Source organism: Drechmeria coniospora, chromosome 02 (assembly GCF_001625195.1).
Source record: "Drechmeria coniospora strain ARSEF 6962 chromosome 02, whole genome shotgun sequence".
NCBI lineage: Eukaryota > Fungi > Ascomycota > Sordariomycetes > Hypocreales > Ophiocordycipitaceae > Drechmeria > Drechmeria coniospora.
In genome coordinates, this window is record NC_054390.1 from 6,859,384 (window position 1) to 6,876,990 (window position 17,607).

The 17,607-nt window shown below is 44.8% G+C and overlaps 4 protein-coding genes across 4 annotated transcripts; 2 read left to right on the top strand and 2 right to left on the bottom strand.

The window, feature by feature from the left end:
• Window positions 1–391: 391 nt before the first annotated feature.
• DCS_05002 (uncharacterized protein) lies at window positions 392–898 on the top strand (the record flags this gene model as incomplete). The annotated part of the gene is made up of 2 exons (XM_040802308.1): window positions 392–544; window positions 812–898. 2 exons carry the CDS (start codon window positions 392–394, stop codon window positions 896–898), a joined length of 240 nt encoding a protein of 79 aa, XP_040657341.1.
• A 3,931-nt stretch (window positions 899–4,829) lies between these two features.
• DCS_05003 (uncharacterized protein) lies at window positions 4,830–5,936 on the top strand (the record flags this gene model as incomplete). The annotated part of the gene is made up of 2 exons (XM_040802309.1): window positions 4,830–4,985; window positions 5,175–5,936. The coding sequence occupies 2 exons, from the start codon at window positions 4,830–4,832 to the stop codon at window positions 5,934–5,936; spliced, it is 918 nt and encodes a 305-aa protein (XP_040657342.1).
• Window positions 5,937–10,701: 4,765 nt separating this feature from the next.
• DCS_05004 (uncharacterized protein) lies at window positions 10,702–11,226 on the bottom strand (the record flags this gene model as incomplete). The annotated part of the gene is made up of 2 exons (XM_040802310.1): window positions 10,702–11,010; window positions 11,170–11,226. 2 exons carry the CDS (start codon window positions 11,224–11,226, stop codon window positions 10,702–10,704), a joined length of 366 nt encoding a protein of 121 aa, XP_040657343.1.
• A 5,224-nt stretch (window positions 11,227–16,450) lies between these two features.
• On the bottom strand, window positions 16,451–17,084 carry DCS_05005 (uncharacterized protein; the record flags this gene model as incomplete). The annotated part of the gene is made up of 2 exons (XM_040802311.1): window positions 16,451–16,831; window positions 16,902–17,084. 2 exons carry the CDS (start codon window positions 17,082–17,084, stop codon window positions 16,451–16,453), a joined length of 564 nt encoding a protein of 187 aa, XP_040657344.1.
• Between the last annotated feature and the right edge of the window lie 523 nt (window positions 17,085–17,607).

Below are 17,607 nucleotides of genomic sequence, written 5' to 3' on the forward strand. Positions count from 1 at the left end.
CCCCCCATCCTGTCAAGGAGGCCTTTGGCAATTAACCAGACTCTTACGCCGGCACCGAGTCAATCTTTTCAAGTTGGCATACAGAACTTTTCGTGGTTGCTCGATCGACATGCGTCGTGCATAAGTGCTTACAACCGAGTCCGATACGTGGCGTGCGAAGTTGGCACCCATCACTGTGAGGGAGCCACGAGGGGATGATTGAATTCCTTGGCATATTGTCTGAAATGATGAAAGACCAACTCGTGTTTCAGTGCGAGGACGAGTCGGTGTCAAAGTATAAAAGGCCAACTTGTGCCGCTCCGATTTGACCACCTGCTAGAACAACGACATCAAGTCGACAGCAAGATCATACCATAAAGGCTAAGAAGTTACCTCTTAAAACTCATTAAACATGAAGTTGACCATCAGTGTTCTGCTCCTCGGTGCTCTAGCCACCTCGGTCGTCGCCACTGCGATCCCTGATATCGGGCAGGAGGCAGATATTGCCGAAGAGGGCGTTTCCACCCTCGAGGAGAAGGCGGGACTGGCCGACCCGGCCAGAGCGGTAAGTAATCCATTCTTCAGTCCCCATAGAGCGAATTCTAACCATTGCTTTTCAGCGCTGCCGTGGCATTTGCGGACCTCATGGGTGCCACTGTCTTCGACCTATCCGTGTCTGCCCTTGCCGTGTCGTTGGCCGTCCGTGCTCTTGCCGATAAGGGAGAGCAGATCCCTCAGTTTCACGCCGCAGAGAGGATTTGAATGAATCATAAAACATTCATATCAATGCCAAATCCAATTTCTCGTAATCAAATGCTGTCATTGTCGTCAGACTGCCGAGGCTGCCTGCCAGCTTCCTCGAACTGCTGCTGTGACTGCTGGGGCTGCTGGAGCTTCTATATCTGCCGGGGATGTGTGAATACATGCGTTGTTGTGACTGCTAGAGCCCTTTATAACTGCCGGAGCCGCCATGGCTGCTTGGGCCGCCATGAAAGTAAGAGCCGATTCAATAATGACTGCGATTCCAATCCGCCACAAGTTCGTGCCGAGCCGAGAGGTAGAATGCATAGGTTCGGTGAGGCTATATGCTGTACATTTACGGAGTATTCCATACGTATTTGGTGATTATGCAGTGTATTTTCTTTGTCATTTTCTCAATCTCAACCCGTTTCATCCTGCTCACCATCTCCCCGAACTTCCAACAACGCCATTGACGGAGGTTCCTAACCTGGAAGCCTTTGAATTCGGCTTCAGAGCCAGATTTCCACCGAGAGAGTACACCTCGCCGTTTGCGTAGGCTCTCATTATCTAACCTGCTGCTGCAGCAGACGGGAGAGGAGGCACTATGGCAACCGCAGGCGACTCAACAGAAAAGCTGGTAGAGTATGTCAAGGGCCTGTACAGGTTTTCCGAAGCGTACGGAACGTCAAAACAGGAAAAAAAGGCGAGTACACATGCAGTGGCGTGTAAGGATCTACGAGCATCGTCTTCACCTGCATCACCACCACGAGCGTTGCGCCGTACCCCCCCTTCCTCAATGGACCAGTACGGTCGGCGTAGAACGGGGAGAGGGTGCGGAAGCTCTACGGCGCCATCAGGATACGGGGGTCGTCGTCCGACGCCGATGTAGATGTCGTCCCTGAATCGGAACCAGACGTGGCCGCATCATGAACAAAGTACGTAAAAAGCTTGTCCCAGTTCGTCTGTCCATCCGCCGTGTCAAAGTACCCCACAACACCGTCGTATGCTCTCTTGGCGTCGCCCATCTTGACAGGAAACGAGTATGACAGCAAGCTTGGGTTTTCACCTTCTGGGGTCAGCGTCGACTGAGAATTCAGCGGCGCCGTGGCGAGCTGATACCCACGTTGACAAGCGGCAGGGGCTTGCCGACGATGGCGCTCACGTACGAAGCATATTCGGCGGGCGCGTGCCGTAAGTCAGACCCCCCACTCATGGGCCCCCCCCCCTCTTGGGCCCCCCAATACGGAAAAACAAGCTATCTTCAAAGCCACAAAACAAGGCATTATTGATACAATAAAATTAAAATAAAATATCTATAGTATCTATTCAAGCTGCCATTTAAAGCAAAGGTCTTCAAATCCGTAACTAGACGTTTCTGCTGATAATAGTGCTGGATTAAGTATTCGTTCGTACCGTTTTTGGGTCTCGATGATCTTATCGATCTGTACGAAGCGGCCGTTGGGATCTTGGGCTACTTTTTGTTTTTTCTAAGGCTTAAGTCGATGGACTTGATATTCCAGTTGTTGGATTCTAGCCTGGGCTGTTGCAAGAGTAGTATTTTGAGCGTCAAGGGCCCGGCCTACCTTAGAAAATAGCTACCGCGCTATACGGTTAATTTGATTAGGCGCGTACATTTTTACAACAAGGCTCCGAAAGTCGTGTAATCGTTAGGGTATTCGTAGAGGGTTATAATCCTCTTCTAATTGCCTTTTTAGGGCTTCGGCTTCCGAGATAGCTAGGGGTTCATCTTGCAAGATAAGGCGGCTTAGTAACGGCTTTGCTATATTAACAGGCCATAACCCAGACCCCTTCCACCCTCCCCTAATATTCCGTTCCGTAAGACCTTCCGTACGGGCTTAATGATAGCAATATAAGAAGGTAGCCTTACCAACTAGCGCTAAATCGTTAGTACAAGCCTTAAAAAGGATATCTTGGATAGCCCGGCGGTAGGCAGCTTTAACGGGTGAAAAATACAATACGTCGAGTGGCTGGAGGACGTATGAGGCGTATAGTGGTAAGAATAAAAGGTAGATACCATTTTCGAAACAGGCATACATAAATCGATCGGTCTAATAACTTCCGTACCTATCAACAATAAGTAGCCTTCGTTCCGTTTTCGATACTCCAGATTGAGGTATAAAGATCTGCTCAAGCTACTGTATTGCAACCTTGTCGTTAGTCCAGCCTTTAGGGGTTGCCTTAAAGTACTACTCTTTGAGGAAGGTCGGATTCTCCGGAAACCATTGGTATTGTAAGTCCTAACCCTTAAAAAGGACTAGTAGTGGAAGGGCTTGGCCAACAGCTAATACACATTCTACAATAGTAGTCCAATAACGCGATCCAGCCTTCTTCTTTAGTTAGAATGTCTTATCCGACCTCCTAAGTACTAGGCCGTTACTACGTAGATACATATAAACTGACCTATAGTCGGGTAGCTAACCTAACCCGTGCCTCCCAAAATAGGCAATTTGTAGGCCGCTAAAAAGCTAACCTAACCTGTAGATCCTTTGTTTTAATTGGCTAAGATTTTTTTTAAAGTAGAGCATAGGTTAGGTCAGCTTTAAATCATTTTCGCAAAATAAATCTATCAAACAAAACTTAACCTCTAAAAATTCTAAATTTATTTCTAATCAATTAATTTGCAATTAATTAACAATAGATTCTATTATCTACTCCCCAACCCGCTTCTACCGCAGCTAATAATATATTTCTACTTCTATTAAAGAAGCTGCTATTCTATAGGATAGTTTGGTAAATAAAATAAACCTCTACCCCTTACTTAATAAGCTTCGGGCCGTCAATATTCAGCAACGGGTTATAGAAAGGCTAGATAATGTAAGTAGTTCGTTAATTTATTTCTAATATATTACTAAAGGATTATTAGTTACCTACTTCTAGTAACTAAACCGAACCTCCTATTCTTCTTTTATCCCTTCTAGAGCGGTTAGGTTATTATAATATTCGCAAACCGGTACTATTTGTTTCGGATATTATTTTTGTACCTAAGATACCGGACTATCCAAAGACTTCTACAGCTAGCGTTAGGTACGTTATCTATACTAAAAATCAATAAGAAGATTAATTTAAAATGCCTTAGCGAAAGGTAAGTTTAATAACCTATTCTTAATATTTTATTAATTAATTTCTAATCTATTATAGATTTAATATAGTTCTTAACGAGTTTATCCTTTAAAGCAAACTACCTCTGTATTCCTTCAATCAGTACTTATAACATATTATAAGTATAAATACAATAGTATTAAGGCTTGCAAATATCTTTATACAAACCTAGCAGTACCTTATTAAGAGGTTATGTTACGGAGTCGCTAGGCGACTGCTCTAGGACTCTCAATGATGTTTATTAAAAGACTTGAAGGAGGGAAAACTACCTAACAACTAGGGCTTCTAGTTGTATGCGTTCCTCCTAGTGGGTCCCTTGGTTCCCTTCGTTCTCCTATATCGGGCTAAGCCCGATACCATAACATACCGTCTCGCTCCACCCGTTCGAAGTAAAGTCTGGCTGTAGCTGTAGCCAAACCGCCCTTCCCAAGGCTGGTTTTCCCAATCCGTAGCTCCCCCGAATTTTTTTTTTTTTTTTTTTTTCGGGTATTTATCGGGTGCTTGGCGTGCGCGGTCTCCTCCCCGCATTGTCCCCCATTTGGGGTATGCTGGTTACCCGGGGTAACTAATTCTACCCCGTTCCGTCCCCTCCTCGGGTGTTTACCGGGTGCTCGCCGGGTGCCTAAGGCGCCCGGCGTTACCCTGCTTTTCCCCCTTGCTACTCCCTCTATGTTGCCTTCTCCGTTCCCGTTCTGTTGCGCTTCTCGTTCCTCTTTCCTTTAACTATTGTGCCTGCCCGTTTTTTAGCTTCTCGCCGCACGATTGTTATTAACTCCTTTGCCGCCTCCTGTTGCGCCTGCTCCCCTATTGCTGTCGTTCCTCCCCCGTAAGGTGGGTTGCTGCTTCCTCGTCGGGGCCGTTCCGTATATCCTTCGGGCCGTTGGCTGACAAGCTGGTAACGATAGGAACTGTTGATCCTACTCTTGCTGCCGTTGCTCCTCCCTCGTAGAGGACTTATTTACCTTTTCGTTGCTGCCGCCGCCGCTATTATGTCTGCTGCTGCGGGTGCTCCTCCCCCCCCTTCCGGATGCGGTTCGGGCCCTTGTTATGGCCACTACACCGATAAGTCGGACCGCCGTCGCGCCCTGGGCGAATACCTAGTAGAGGGTGACTCCTCCGACGAGGAGTTTGCACCTCCGGAGGAGGTGCGCGGAATATACCTCCCCTGCGTCAATCGCCTCGTTACTAGCGGCCGTAACGACTGCGTGCCGGGCCGTAATGCTAGCTGCCGTACGTGCGCGCGCGCGTACGCCAAATGCGTCTAGGTACTGCATTTGTTCGCCGCGCGCCCTCAACTACGTCGCGCCCTGCGCGACCTTCGTACTTGCGCCTAGCGTAACGTCTACATCCTGGTCGAGGCCCGCCCCAAGGTCGGGGCCGTGCCGGGCGCTTGCGCCGTCCTGTCGCCCGAGTTTCTGGCCCTGGGCCGGGTTTGGGCTTGCACCCTGGCTCTGGCCGAGATGGAGCCTGCTCCCGTGCGCCCCGCCTACACCCTCGCCCCCGTGCCGGGTGTTGTCTCTCCCCCTGCCGCCGCCGACGACAACGACGACCCGAACCGCACCCTCGTCCTCGCCGCCAACGCCTTAACCCCGACTCGAGCGGGTGGCCGTTCCGGCGCTGTGCCGAGCATGCAGCTCGGCGTATTTGCCCAGGGCGTGGCTCGGGCCCTGACGGGCATCCAGAGTGACGTGCGCGGCCTCGCCCGCCGTCAGCAGGCGCAGGAGGGCGTTAGTGCCGAGTTAGTGGCCACTTTGGCCGAAATACGCCGCGATATCTGCAAGTCGCGTAAGTCTCGCGCTAGCGGTTCCCCCTTAGTGCGCCGTCCCGCCCCCTCCACTCCCCGTATCGCCCGCAATCGCAGTAGGTCGCGCTCGTCCCGCGTGGCCGACGCGACTCCGTTGCGCCGCCCCGTCGCCTCCGCCCCTTATATCGCCCAAGTCGCCTGGCGCCTTCGTTTTGTACCCCCGCCCCCGCCCCCCTCGGTTACGTCCCGCCCCCGCCCGAGTACTGCGACGGACAGTTTCGAGACCCTCCCCGAGGAGGATACCGAGGAGGACGAGAGCAAGGAGGATACGGAGACCGATAAGTCTGAGTAGTGCGGCTAGCGTATATCCGTAGTGGTGGTGTCGGGTTGGGCCTTTGTTGGGGGCGCTCTAGGGCCGATTTTTTCCTTCGGTGTAGTTGAAATTTTACGTTTCGTTTTACGGCTTACCCGCGCTCCGCCGTTCGTATAGGGATCTCCCTATTGCTGCGTAAATTCCTCTAGGGCTTCCGTTTGTGCTAGAGCCTCTATCGGTTCCTAGGTTGGTTGTTCGTAACCTAGCCATTTTACAAGGGCATTGCGTTATCCCCCTCGGCCTTGGGCCCCCCTTGTAGCGAGAATGCGTTCGACCTGGTATTCCTCTTGCAAGGTACCGTCCTTGTCTTGGACTAGCAGTAGGCCTGGCTCTAAATCCCGTACTACCTAACTGGGCAAGGGGTCGTTTGCTGCCCTTTCGATAAGGTCTATATAGAAGGTAGGGTGTAAGCCCTAAGGAACATCTAGTGTTACTGTAAGTAGTATTGGTACTGCTAGTACCGTAAACTTGGAAGCAACCCAGTCTAGCTTCCTGCATAGCCTGTTGGTTTTAATATGTCTAAGGCTAAGCTAGACCTTATTGCCTACCTAGAACTTTTCTGCTGGGCGACCTAAAGCTACTGCCGACTCGTGTAAGCGTTATTGTACAAAGGTAATAGCCGCTTATATAATTTCTGTTCCTTCCCTTAGGTATTGTAGGAAAGCAACAGCCCTCCCTTTTGGTGTTGTTACGCTTGCCTAGTCGTCCTTTACCCTCGGTATTGTACCGATTTCGTAGCCTAATAATAGCTTATTTGGGCTGACTCCTATAACTGAAGACTCCCTATTGTTTAGGGCCAGCTGGCAGGCGGCTAGGTGGGCCGGCCAGTCGAATTGCTTAAACGAGATTAGGATCCTTAGGGTGGCTTGAATTTCCTAATTTACCCTCTCGGTGCCCCCATCCGTCTGGGGGTAGTGTAAAGTTAATAGGAGTTGCTCCGTGCCAATAAGGGAGTATAGGGATATCTAGAACTTGCTGAGCCAGTCTGATCCCCGATCTGTTATAATCTGTACGGGAAAACCCCTAAATTGCTACCAATAGGTCTTAAACCGTTCCGCATAAGCCTTTGCGCTTATTGTAGTTATTGCCTTAAGTTGGATGAATTTGGAGAGGCGGTCTGTAATAACTATTAAGAATTGGGGGTCCTTGTCGTTCTGCGCTAGTAGGTCGGTTATAAAGTCGATCGATATCTACTTCCAGTAACGGTTTGGCGGGGGGATTGGTTGTAGGAGTCCCTGCCTCTATAGGCGGCTCTTGCGGCTCTAGTAGCAGTAGTAATTCCGAATATACCGTGCTACGTCCTGTAACATACTATCCTAGTGGAAGTCCCGCTAAAGTGCGCGGAATGTTCCGTTACGACTAGGGTGGCCCGATATAGGTAATTTATGTACCTATTGTATTATTCGCGTTGTTAGTGGTTCCTAGGTAGGTACCTATAGGCGTCCCCTATAGTGTGTTGCGCTATAGGCACTAATGGTACAATCGGCCGTTTGTTCTTTTATCTTCGCTTCTGCCGGGAATTTCCGCGCGCCTGTTGCTACTGCTTGTCGTCGAGCTTCGTATATTGTATTGTTTTGTAACGCTTGGTCCTATAATTCCTGTAGGTAGGGTTCCGGGAAGAGTAGTTGGCCGGCTGGCGTATCCTGTAGAAATAGCGTCTCCCTCCCTGTTGGTCCCTGTACTGCTAGGAGCAGTCCCTGTACTGCTAGGGGCAGTTGGGATATATTAATAGCTCCCTGTCCCCCTTCCGTCTCTGGACGGGCCCGGTCCGCCCCCGTATTCGTAGCTATTGTGTCTTGGGCACTTGGTACTTTGCAGCCGGCCCGGGCCCGGTCTGTCCCCGTATTCGCCCGATCTGTACCCGTATTTGTAATTGCTGTATCCTGGGTGTCCTGGGCGTTGGGACCTTCTTGCGCGGGTTAGCCTCTGGGCGCCTCCTGTAGTGTAGAGATTGATACCGGCCGAAGTATTTGTCCTAGGCGTAGCGCGTCCTCCTCGTCCTGTTCTTAACGCAAGAGCGCATCCGGCCGTTGTGCTTGTAAGCCCGGTCTGTACTGTAGCGAGTAATTGAAGTTTGTAAGGACTTCCGCCTATTGTACCTGTCGTTCCGATATCTCCTGCAGTTTGGTAAAGTATTTGAGGTTTTTGTGGTCCGTTAGAATAGTAAATGGTTCCGTAACGCCTCGTAGGTCTGCCGACTATGCCTTAAGACAGCTGATAACTGCTAGGAGTTCCTTGTTGTGGATTGTATAATTCCTTTCTGCTAGTGTAAGTTTGGCTGAGTGGTAGGCTACTAGTTGTAGGACCCCCTTGCTGTCGATTTGCGAGAGGCATCTGCCTAGTGCCTTGCTTAAGCAATCGGTCTTAACAAGAGTCTTCCTATCTGGGTCCTATTGTACTAGGATTGGGTATGACGAAAAGGTACGCTTAAGGGATTGGAAGGCTGCGTCTTCTTCGGGTCCCTAGCGAAATAGTATACCCCTCCCTGTAAGGGATGTAAGTGGTTCTGTAAGGCTTGCAAAATTGGGAATAAATTCGCGGTAGAAGTTCGCAAAGCCTAGGAAGCTCCTGATCCCCCTTACTTTGGTAGGTGGTTGTTATTCTTGAATTGCAGCGATTTTCGCTAGGTCAGGCCTAACCTTAACGCCTGCTTGAATAATAAACCCAAGGTATTTAACTTCTATTGTTGCAAATGCGTACTTATCGAGGTTCAGGTAAAGACCGGCTGCCTGGAGCCGCTTAAGGATTTCCCTGACCTTAGTAATGTAGTCGGCCTTCGATCCGGAGGTATAGATTAGGATATCGTCTAGATAGGCTATAACCTACTCCCCTAATTTGTCCTGCAATACCCCGTTGATGTATTTCTGGAATGAAGCCGGTGCTCCGGCTAGGCCGAAGGGACAGACTAACTATTCGAATAGACTAAATTGTATGCGGAATGCCGTAAGCGGTTTGTCTCCTGGCGCTATACGTAACTTGTGGAATGCTGCTCGTACGTCCAGTTTGGTAAACTAGCGTGCCCCTGAGAGTAAGCGGAGCGTTTCTTTAACTAGCGGGAGTGGGTAACGGTCCTGTTGTATAATCTTATTTAGGGCCCGGTAGTCTATATATAGCCTCTATCCTCCGTTTTCTTTCTTAGTAAGTAGTATTGGTACTGCCGCTGCTAACGAACTTACCCGTATCCATCCCTTGTCCAGTAGGTCTATAATCTGCTTGCGGACTTCGAGTAGTTGGTCTCGTAGTATATTGTATAGTGGACCCTAGGGTAGCTGTAGTGTTTCTCCCTTGTCGTTTTGTTGTAGTCGGATGTAGTAGTCTTAGGAGCCCCGGTGTAGTAGTAGGCCTGAGGCCTGTTCCTTATCGAAAAGGTCAGCGTAGTCCTGGAGGGCTGCCGGGAGAGTGGGTGGGGCTATTATTATTGTATTTATGCTTCCGGGTGCTCGTGGCGCTGTTTCTTGTAGTTTTGTTGCTATTTCTTGCAAGCTTGTTACTACTAGTACTCCCTGTTGTTTCCGTAAAAAGGTTTGTACTAGCGTAAGGTGTGCCTCCTGGGATCCGTCGGGAGGGCGGATGTCGTTTGCTTGTACGATTTGGTTACCTGCCGCCCCGATTGTAAGAGTCCGATCTATTGCGTTTAGGGTTACCCGTCGGTATTCTATCTATAGTAGGCCTAGTATAGCGTCTCGACTTAGGCCTGGGATAACGTATAGCAGTATTAGGCTCTCCCAGCTATCTATATCGATTGTCGTGCGGACTATATTGGTTATTATAGGGTAGGCGAGGGTGTTGCCTGTATTCCGCCGAGATATTGTAACAGCCGTTTGGAGTAGCCGTTTTGTTGGGAGAGGGATAAGCTCGAGTTGCAGGCGTTAGGCCATCCTTTTGCTAATGGCCCTATAGCAGTTGCAGCCGCTATCGATTTGAATATTAAGGAACCTTATAGAATTTACGAGTATAGCAATAAGAAAGGGTAGTCCATCCATTCTTAGTGTAATCTTTTTGAACTCGGTTTCCTAATTCCCCTGGTTCCTTGTAGTCCGCTTGCCTGCAAACCCTTAGTGCCTCCAAGCGAAACTTAGCTTAAAGGCGCCTTATTTCCCTCCTCTTCCTCGGTCTCTAATTCCTTGCAAATATGTTCTTCCCCCTAAGCGGCCTGAATGCTTATCCCTAGGGTATGTAGGATTGCGGCTTGTTGTGGGTATTGTTGGATATAGTGGCCTCCCTCCCTGCAGCGGATATACATACCGGCCGCCCTACGCCTGTCTCTCTCTTCCCGTATAACCCATTTTGCCCGCTGTTGGGGCCCGCCTTAGCCTCGGTTCGTTTTCGTTGTCGGTCTGGTCGTAGCCGCCCTGGGCCCGGTCGTAGCCCTAGAGCCTGCCGTATTGACCCCTGATATTGGGGTGTTGCCGTCCTTGTTGGGTCGGGGGGTCGCCCTGGCCGTCCCCTGGCCGGGCCCGCTCCGGTCCCTAATTTTATCCTCCATGCGTTGCGATTCCATTTCGGACGCGATTTGTTTGTATGCGTCGACCGCCTCGTTATAGTCATCCATTATAGTCCCCTGCTAGAGGATACAGTCCCTTATTCTCTTAGTTAGCCCAATACGGAGCTTTATAAGTTTTACCTCGCTAGGCCAATACATCCCTCCTGCTAGTGTAAGCTTCTCTTCGAAGCGTATAAGGAACGCTAGGAACGACTCCAACGTCCCTTGCCTAATGTCCTCTAGTTCGACAACCGCTAGTCGCTAGCAGTAAGGGTCGCTGTAAGCCGATTCGAGGTACGTTAGGAATTGGAACGGGTCGTAACCGATGCGGGAGCCTTCTTTGAAGTACGTTGTAACTCGTTGCTGGACTTTGGCCGAGAGGTTTTGCCAAACGAAGATCCATTGGTCCTGGGCGGACCCGATGAAGTCCTTATCTACTCGGAGCTTGCGGTCTATGCAGAACTTCCAGGCTGCAAAGGTGCCCTTGTTGCCGTCGTACGGGTCCCCGACCGGAATCGGTTTGCGTTTAATACGGGCCCGTGGTATGCCCGACTCGTCCTCGGTCCGCTCCTACTGGGGGTCGATTGTTGAGGTGTCTATTGGCTGGGCCGACGAATGCCCTGGGTCCTGCTGTGCCTGTTGCTGCCTATTCTTCTGCAGAGCTGAGATTTGTATAGAGTACGTTTCCATTTGGGCGTGCATTCGGCCAAACTCCGTATGGACTTTTACCATAAAGTCCTCTATGACTTGCTGGAGGTTAATTTCTTCGGGCTTCCCCTTATCCATTTTGACTTACGATAGTTAGGCTTTTCCTTCCTCCTAACCGGTATAAGTAAAGTCTTTTAAATATTACGGAGTCGCTAGGCAACTGCTCTAGGACTCTCAATAATGTTTATTAAAAGACTTAAAGGAGGGAAAACTACCTAACAACTAGGGCTTCTAGTTGTGTGCGTTCCTCCTAGTGGGTCCCTTGGTTCCCTTCGTTCTCCTATATCGGGCTAAGCCCGATACCATAACAGGTTACTCTTAAATCCTAGAGCTGCTGGAAGGAAATTAACAATAATTTATATACCCAAGATATTAAGCGGGAAGCAATTGCATAAGTTATTATAAATAACTTTTTAATTAATTATTAATTAATTATCGTTATTATAGGAAAGCTTAGTCTATTTCTTTACAATTCCAAAAGGGAAATATATACCGACGGAGCAATAGTAGCTATCTTAATTCTTACCAGCCGAAAGTTATTCGATTAGTTATCTCAGTAAGTCTTATTAATTAATATATAATATATTATTAACTTTTTATTAGGGTCCCTTTAGTATCGAGTAGTATTATATTTCGTATACTAACCCAATGCATTAACAAGGGCATTACCGAACGATATTAAAGCAAGAATATAACCTATATATATACAATATCCGGTAAATTATCGAAAATCCGTTATCAATCTCTTCTAATAACAAGGGCTACAGTATTATTACCCAAAATCGGGCAAAGCGGGGTTAATACAGTAAGTAGGTAGTAATCTATTTATAATCAATTATAGACTAATTAGTAAGGTATTACCTATAAACTATACGGCTAAGGAGACTTAGTATCTATATCTTGTAATATTATATTTTATTTCCTTATACCTATTAATAATATCCTACCTTATTTTATTATAGCCTTATATAGGGTTTATAATTACCCGCTACCGCTACCTACTAGGATACCCGCCTCGATTCTTTCGAAACTTCAATCTATACTTAGTTACGGGCGTTACTTACTAACTCTAAGTATAATTCCTATATAATTTATTTTTAATATATTACTAATTAATTATAGATACTTAGTTGTAATTATTTAAGATACAGGCTCTTATACGTAAGTATAATAGTACTATAATTACGGATATTTATCTAAGTCTTACGAATGTTAGTATACTACAGTAAATCCTATACCGCTATAAGGCTATTTACTACCCTTTGGGATTATTACGTCTCGGAATATACTATAAGTATATTTCGAAGCATAAAGATAATCCAGATCGGGTAAGTATATATTAATATATTCTAAATCTATTGCTAATCAATTATAGTATATCCAGATTGTATATTATAATAGTATTAATCTACTTATTGTTTTATTTTACTGTAAGTAAATTAAATTTTTTTGGTACCCTTAATTTAAGTTATTTTAGGTTAATATAAATTATAAATATATATCTAATAATAGAGAGATAGAATTAATTTAGGGTATATATAGTACTTCTAGTCGAACTAGTAAGTAATTTATAATAAATTATTAATAGATTACTAATAATTTAGTTATTCCCTTATTACAAGCAATTATAAATTCTAAATCGGCAATAGCTTATACATTTATATATAAGACTATTTTTTCCTACCTTTCTAATATATTTAATATAAATATTTACTGGCAATATATTTACTAAGAAGGCCTTACTAGAATTATAGTTAATTAGGATCTTAGTAATATTCTCGGTAAGTATTTATAATTACTTTATAATTAATTACTAATATATTATAGGGTTTGCTAACTATCTTTTGAGTATTAACCCCGGGAATTGTAATCCTAAGTAGTATGCGTAACGATTAATACGGCTATATAAGGTTTATTTTAAACGTAGTATTAGTATGTTTTCTTAATGCATTTATAATCAATTAATAAACTATTAATTAATATCCTTATTAGGCTTAACCCTTAAGGGATATTAAGAGTCTAAAGGCAGGATAAAGAAGGACCTTTTTGCATAAATAATAAAATTATTATACTTCTAAACCCTCCGCCAATATATAGAATGGTATATAAAGTTACGCAGAGGTATTAATATTTTAAACTATTATTAATCTATTACTAATAGATTATAGAAAACCCTTATATTGCAGATTGGGTTATATATAAAATGCAACCTATTATTGCATATAGCCTCTATAAGGGATATTTAAAAATAACTACTACTTAGTAGAATGCTTTATTAGCGCATACAAATTACGTTAAGTAATTACATAAATTATCCTATTAGGCCTCCGGTCGATATATATAACTTATACAGGCTGTTTAGCGGTAAGTACTTCTTTATTATTTTATAATATATTATTAATTAATTTAGGTCGAAGGTCTACGATTGGACCTAAATAGCAAAAGATAATCTTACTTCCTCTTTCGGCTAGTAACTTTCCTACCGGAATACTTTACTTAAGGGAAGACTATATAGAGTAAATAAACGGAGTAAGTAATTATTAATATATTTATAATAAATTATTAATTTAATAGGGTTTTATAGGACAATAAAGATAGCTATAGTAATAAGAAAACCCCCCCTAAGATTGAACCGACTTACTAGCTATAAATAGCTAGGATTCCTCTTTAGTTAGTCTAGCTAGATCTTTATTTCGCTCCTCTCCTTCTATATAATGCGTACAATCTATATCTTTATTAGGCGTACCCTATAGCTCTATACGGTAAGTCGTTTTAATTAATTACTAATTAATTGTTAATTAATTATTAACCCTTTATAGAAGTTAAAGACAGTCTACTTAAAGCCAGTAGTAATTACAAGAGCTAAGACTTCTTTAAGTAAAGGAACAGTTAATAGAGAGTAAGAGGTAATTAGAGTATATAAAATTAATTCGGGCTATTATTAAAAATAGGGGTTCTTTAAATAATCTCTCTAAGTATAGGTTAGAAAAGTAATTGGTTTTTAATTTATTTATAATTTATTATACTATTTTATCTTATAATTTATAATTATTATTGTTAATTAAGTAATATATATATATATAACTCTATTTTAAATTACTTTATAGCTATTATAATAAATAGTATTTTTATATCTTTTTAGTTACCCTATAGCTACTATACTAAATAGTATTTTATATCTTTTTTTACTTTATATATATATATATTTATATACCCTATAAGTATTAATTATAAAGTTTATCGATAAAAAGTTATACTTTATAAATAATTATAAATTAATTAATTAAATACTTTAAAATAGAATTAGTTTAGATATAAAAGTGCCTTTATTAATTAATTATAAACTAATTACAAACAAATTTATCTAGGCCTCCTTATCCATAATCTCTATAGCCTTACTATTCTTCTAATTAATATAAAATAACTAGACAGTATACTCTTAAGTAATATCTATAGAAGGATAAGCTAAACAATAAGTTAATAATTAATTATAAATAAATTAATACTATGGAACTTACTAAAGTAAGCAGACTTACAGCTAGGGCATTTACCCTTAACTCTAGTTACAGACTTAAGAGCCCGCATATTAACCTAAGGGGTTAATTAGCTAAAATCCAATTATAAATTAATTCTATAGTACTTACCTCTCTATTTCGCTTTCGAGGGACGTTAAAATTATCTACAACAAACTTAGGGCCAGGAGGGGCAGGGGCCGGTCTAGACTTATTTACCGAGGTAGAAATTTAATCAATATTGCTAATATTGGAAACTAACCAGTCGGTAATTGCCTGCTAATAATCTATAAATTATTTAGTAATTAATATATAATTGATTATATATAAATACTTACGGGTAGCCTCCTGGATCTCCATTATTATTATAGTACTATGGTGCACTGGAGCTAGGACAATCCTTAGATACTTCGACTTAACGTAGGCGCGCAGGTTAGAGTGGAACTTAAAAGCATAGTCCTACCAATAATTAATTATTAATTAATTAGAGATAGATTAGTTTTTCTATAACGTACCGATGGACAGAGCGACTTACTAAGCGTAGCAATACGGCAAAAAACCTCCCCAAGAGGGAGCTTTATTATACTATTTTCCTATATTTTTTTTAAGTATAAATTAATTATCAATCGATTATTAATTACTTACGTTAATAGTCTAGGCAGGGAGATGCTTCCAGCAGTAACTAGGCTTTGCAGGGTTACCGGTAGTATATATTTTGTATGCATCGACGTCCTGTAGCGAGTTTCCGGCGGCACGAGGCATAATAAGAATTAATTATTCGAGTTAACAGTAATAATTAATTATTAATTAATAATATAGGCATAGAGGAAGTACAGGATTAACGTATGTAAGGAAGGAAGGAGGGATCGATTAGGAATTTATTGGTAATAAATTTTATTATTGCTAACCTAACCTATGCTCTACTTTTAAATAGTCTCTCAGCCAATTAAAAGAAAGGGATCCACAGGTCAGGTTAGCTTTTTAGCGGCCTACAAATTGCCTATTTTGGGAGGTACGGGTCAGGTCAGCTACCCGACTATGGGTCAGTTTATCACTACCTACGTTACTACCGAGGCCCTCGAGGATCCCGGTTTCGTCCATATTCCAACGGTATTGTGGCGGGATAGCCTGGATCTCGGAGGGCCTCAGTAAATTAAACTAATTTTTAATAAGGCTCGTAGAAGCACCGTTTAAACGGCACGAATCAATAGACTTGCCTTGTACGGTACTAACTTCTGGGTTACGGCGTAAAAAGCCCGTAATCCAGTTCTTGCCGAGGGGTTAAAGGTCCCCTCCTGCAACGAGGATCCGGGCGGCAAAGACCTTTAATTGCTGATGTAACGGTGGTAGCCCCAACGCGCCTTGGATAAGGACCCAATCGCAAAGGTACTTTTCTTGATCCCTTGAGAGCCTTTGTAACGGGATATAGGCTTTATTTCTTGGAAGGTGGCCGCGTAATCGGTTTTGGAGTGTTGTCCGTGGAATTCCATACTGAGAGATAGCTTGGTACTGCGAGAGGCCGTTTTTTACAGCCGATACGGCTAGTTGGAGCGTTTCTTCGGTATACTTAGCTTTTTTAGCCATTAAATAAGCTAGGAATAGCTGTTCTTGTAAAAATCAATTAAGTTACGCGAAAAAACGCGGTTGTAATGTGTAGCTTGTATTGATGAAGGTAGGAAAATGGGGGGCCCAAGAGGGGGGGGGGCCCATGAGTGGGGGGTCTGACTTAATCATACCCCAGAAACAGCGAAGGTACGCCGACTGGGTCGTCAGCTTGACTACGAGCTGGACTAGCTGCGTGAAGCCAGCGGCCGCCCCGCCGTCGGATCCCTTGCCGTCTCATGCTTGGTTGGGGCGAATGGCAGCCAGCGAGGACCAGCGACGGAACCAGTGGGTCCGCCGAGGCTCATCTCGGCGTAAAGTGTTCCGTTCGCAGTGAAGAACTGCAAGCCGTAGTCGGCAAAGTCTACTATCACCCACGCCCACAGGAGATGCTCCCAGTCGTTGGTCGTCTTCCACTCTGCGAAGTCTACCGATCCGAAGCCGTGGGCGTCGGCGGCTTCCGAGTCGGCACGGACACCGGCCTGCGACTGGTGGAGACGGTCGGCGTCACCGGCTCCGCCGGCCCCACAAATGCCGCGTTCAGACTGGTGGATGGCCGCCGGCGTGAGCTGCACACATGGACACAGCGGGTAGTCCCCAGCTGGATAGTACGGGATCCGCAGCCGTTAAGGGCGTCACTGTGTTGAGGTTTGTCAACCATTCCACCAATTCTATTCCGCGGGCCCGTTCAATCCAGCGGTGTTTGTGCAATAGTGAAACTCCTCTGCGCTGCGTAATACTTCGCAAAGGCTCGGGGCCGGAGCGGTGATGAAGGGGGACGCAGATGAGGTGTGGCAGCGAAACCGCGACATATGCATCCATCTTGCACGAATGAGCACGTGGAAGCTCCCTGATTGGACACGATCTTTTTGTTCCTGTGCAGAAAAAATCGATAGTCGCATGCAGTGGGTTGCGGTCCATCATCCATCCCTCCAGTGCCGTATCGGGTCGACGTTGTATCGACGGCAGCCTAGAAGAGGGAAATTTTTGGGCGCAAATGAAGATGTGATCGAGAAATGAAGGTATAATAGGAGCAGGCCAATCCATATGGCCCCAGAAGATGAACCACAGTCTCGCATATCCGACTGTCTGAATATGCCTGATCAGCCAACCAACGTCAACAGTAATGATTCTGGAAGTGGTGGTGGAAATAAACCCAACTCAAGCTCGAAGCGGCAGCAGAAGAAAACAGATTCTCTTGACAACGCTGTTCGAGCCAACGACCCGGATCTGTTAAACGTCCTACAAAAAGGACGTGATCAAAAGGGAAGCGGAGGAAGAAACCTTGATGCAAGAGCGTGAAGAGCACACAGTAGGTCCCATCGTTGCCTTGCCCCATTGCATT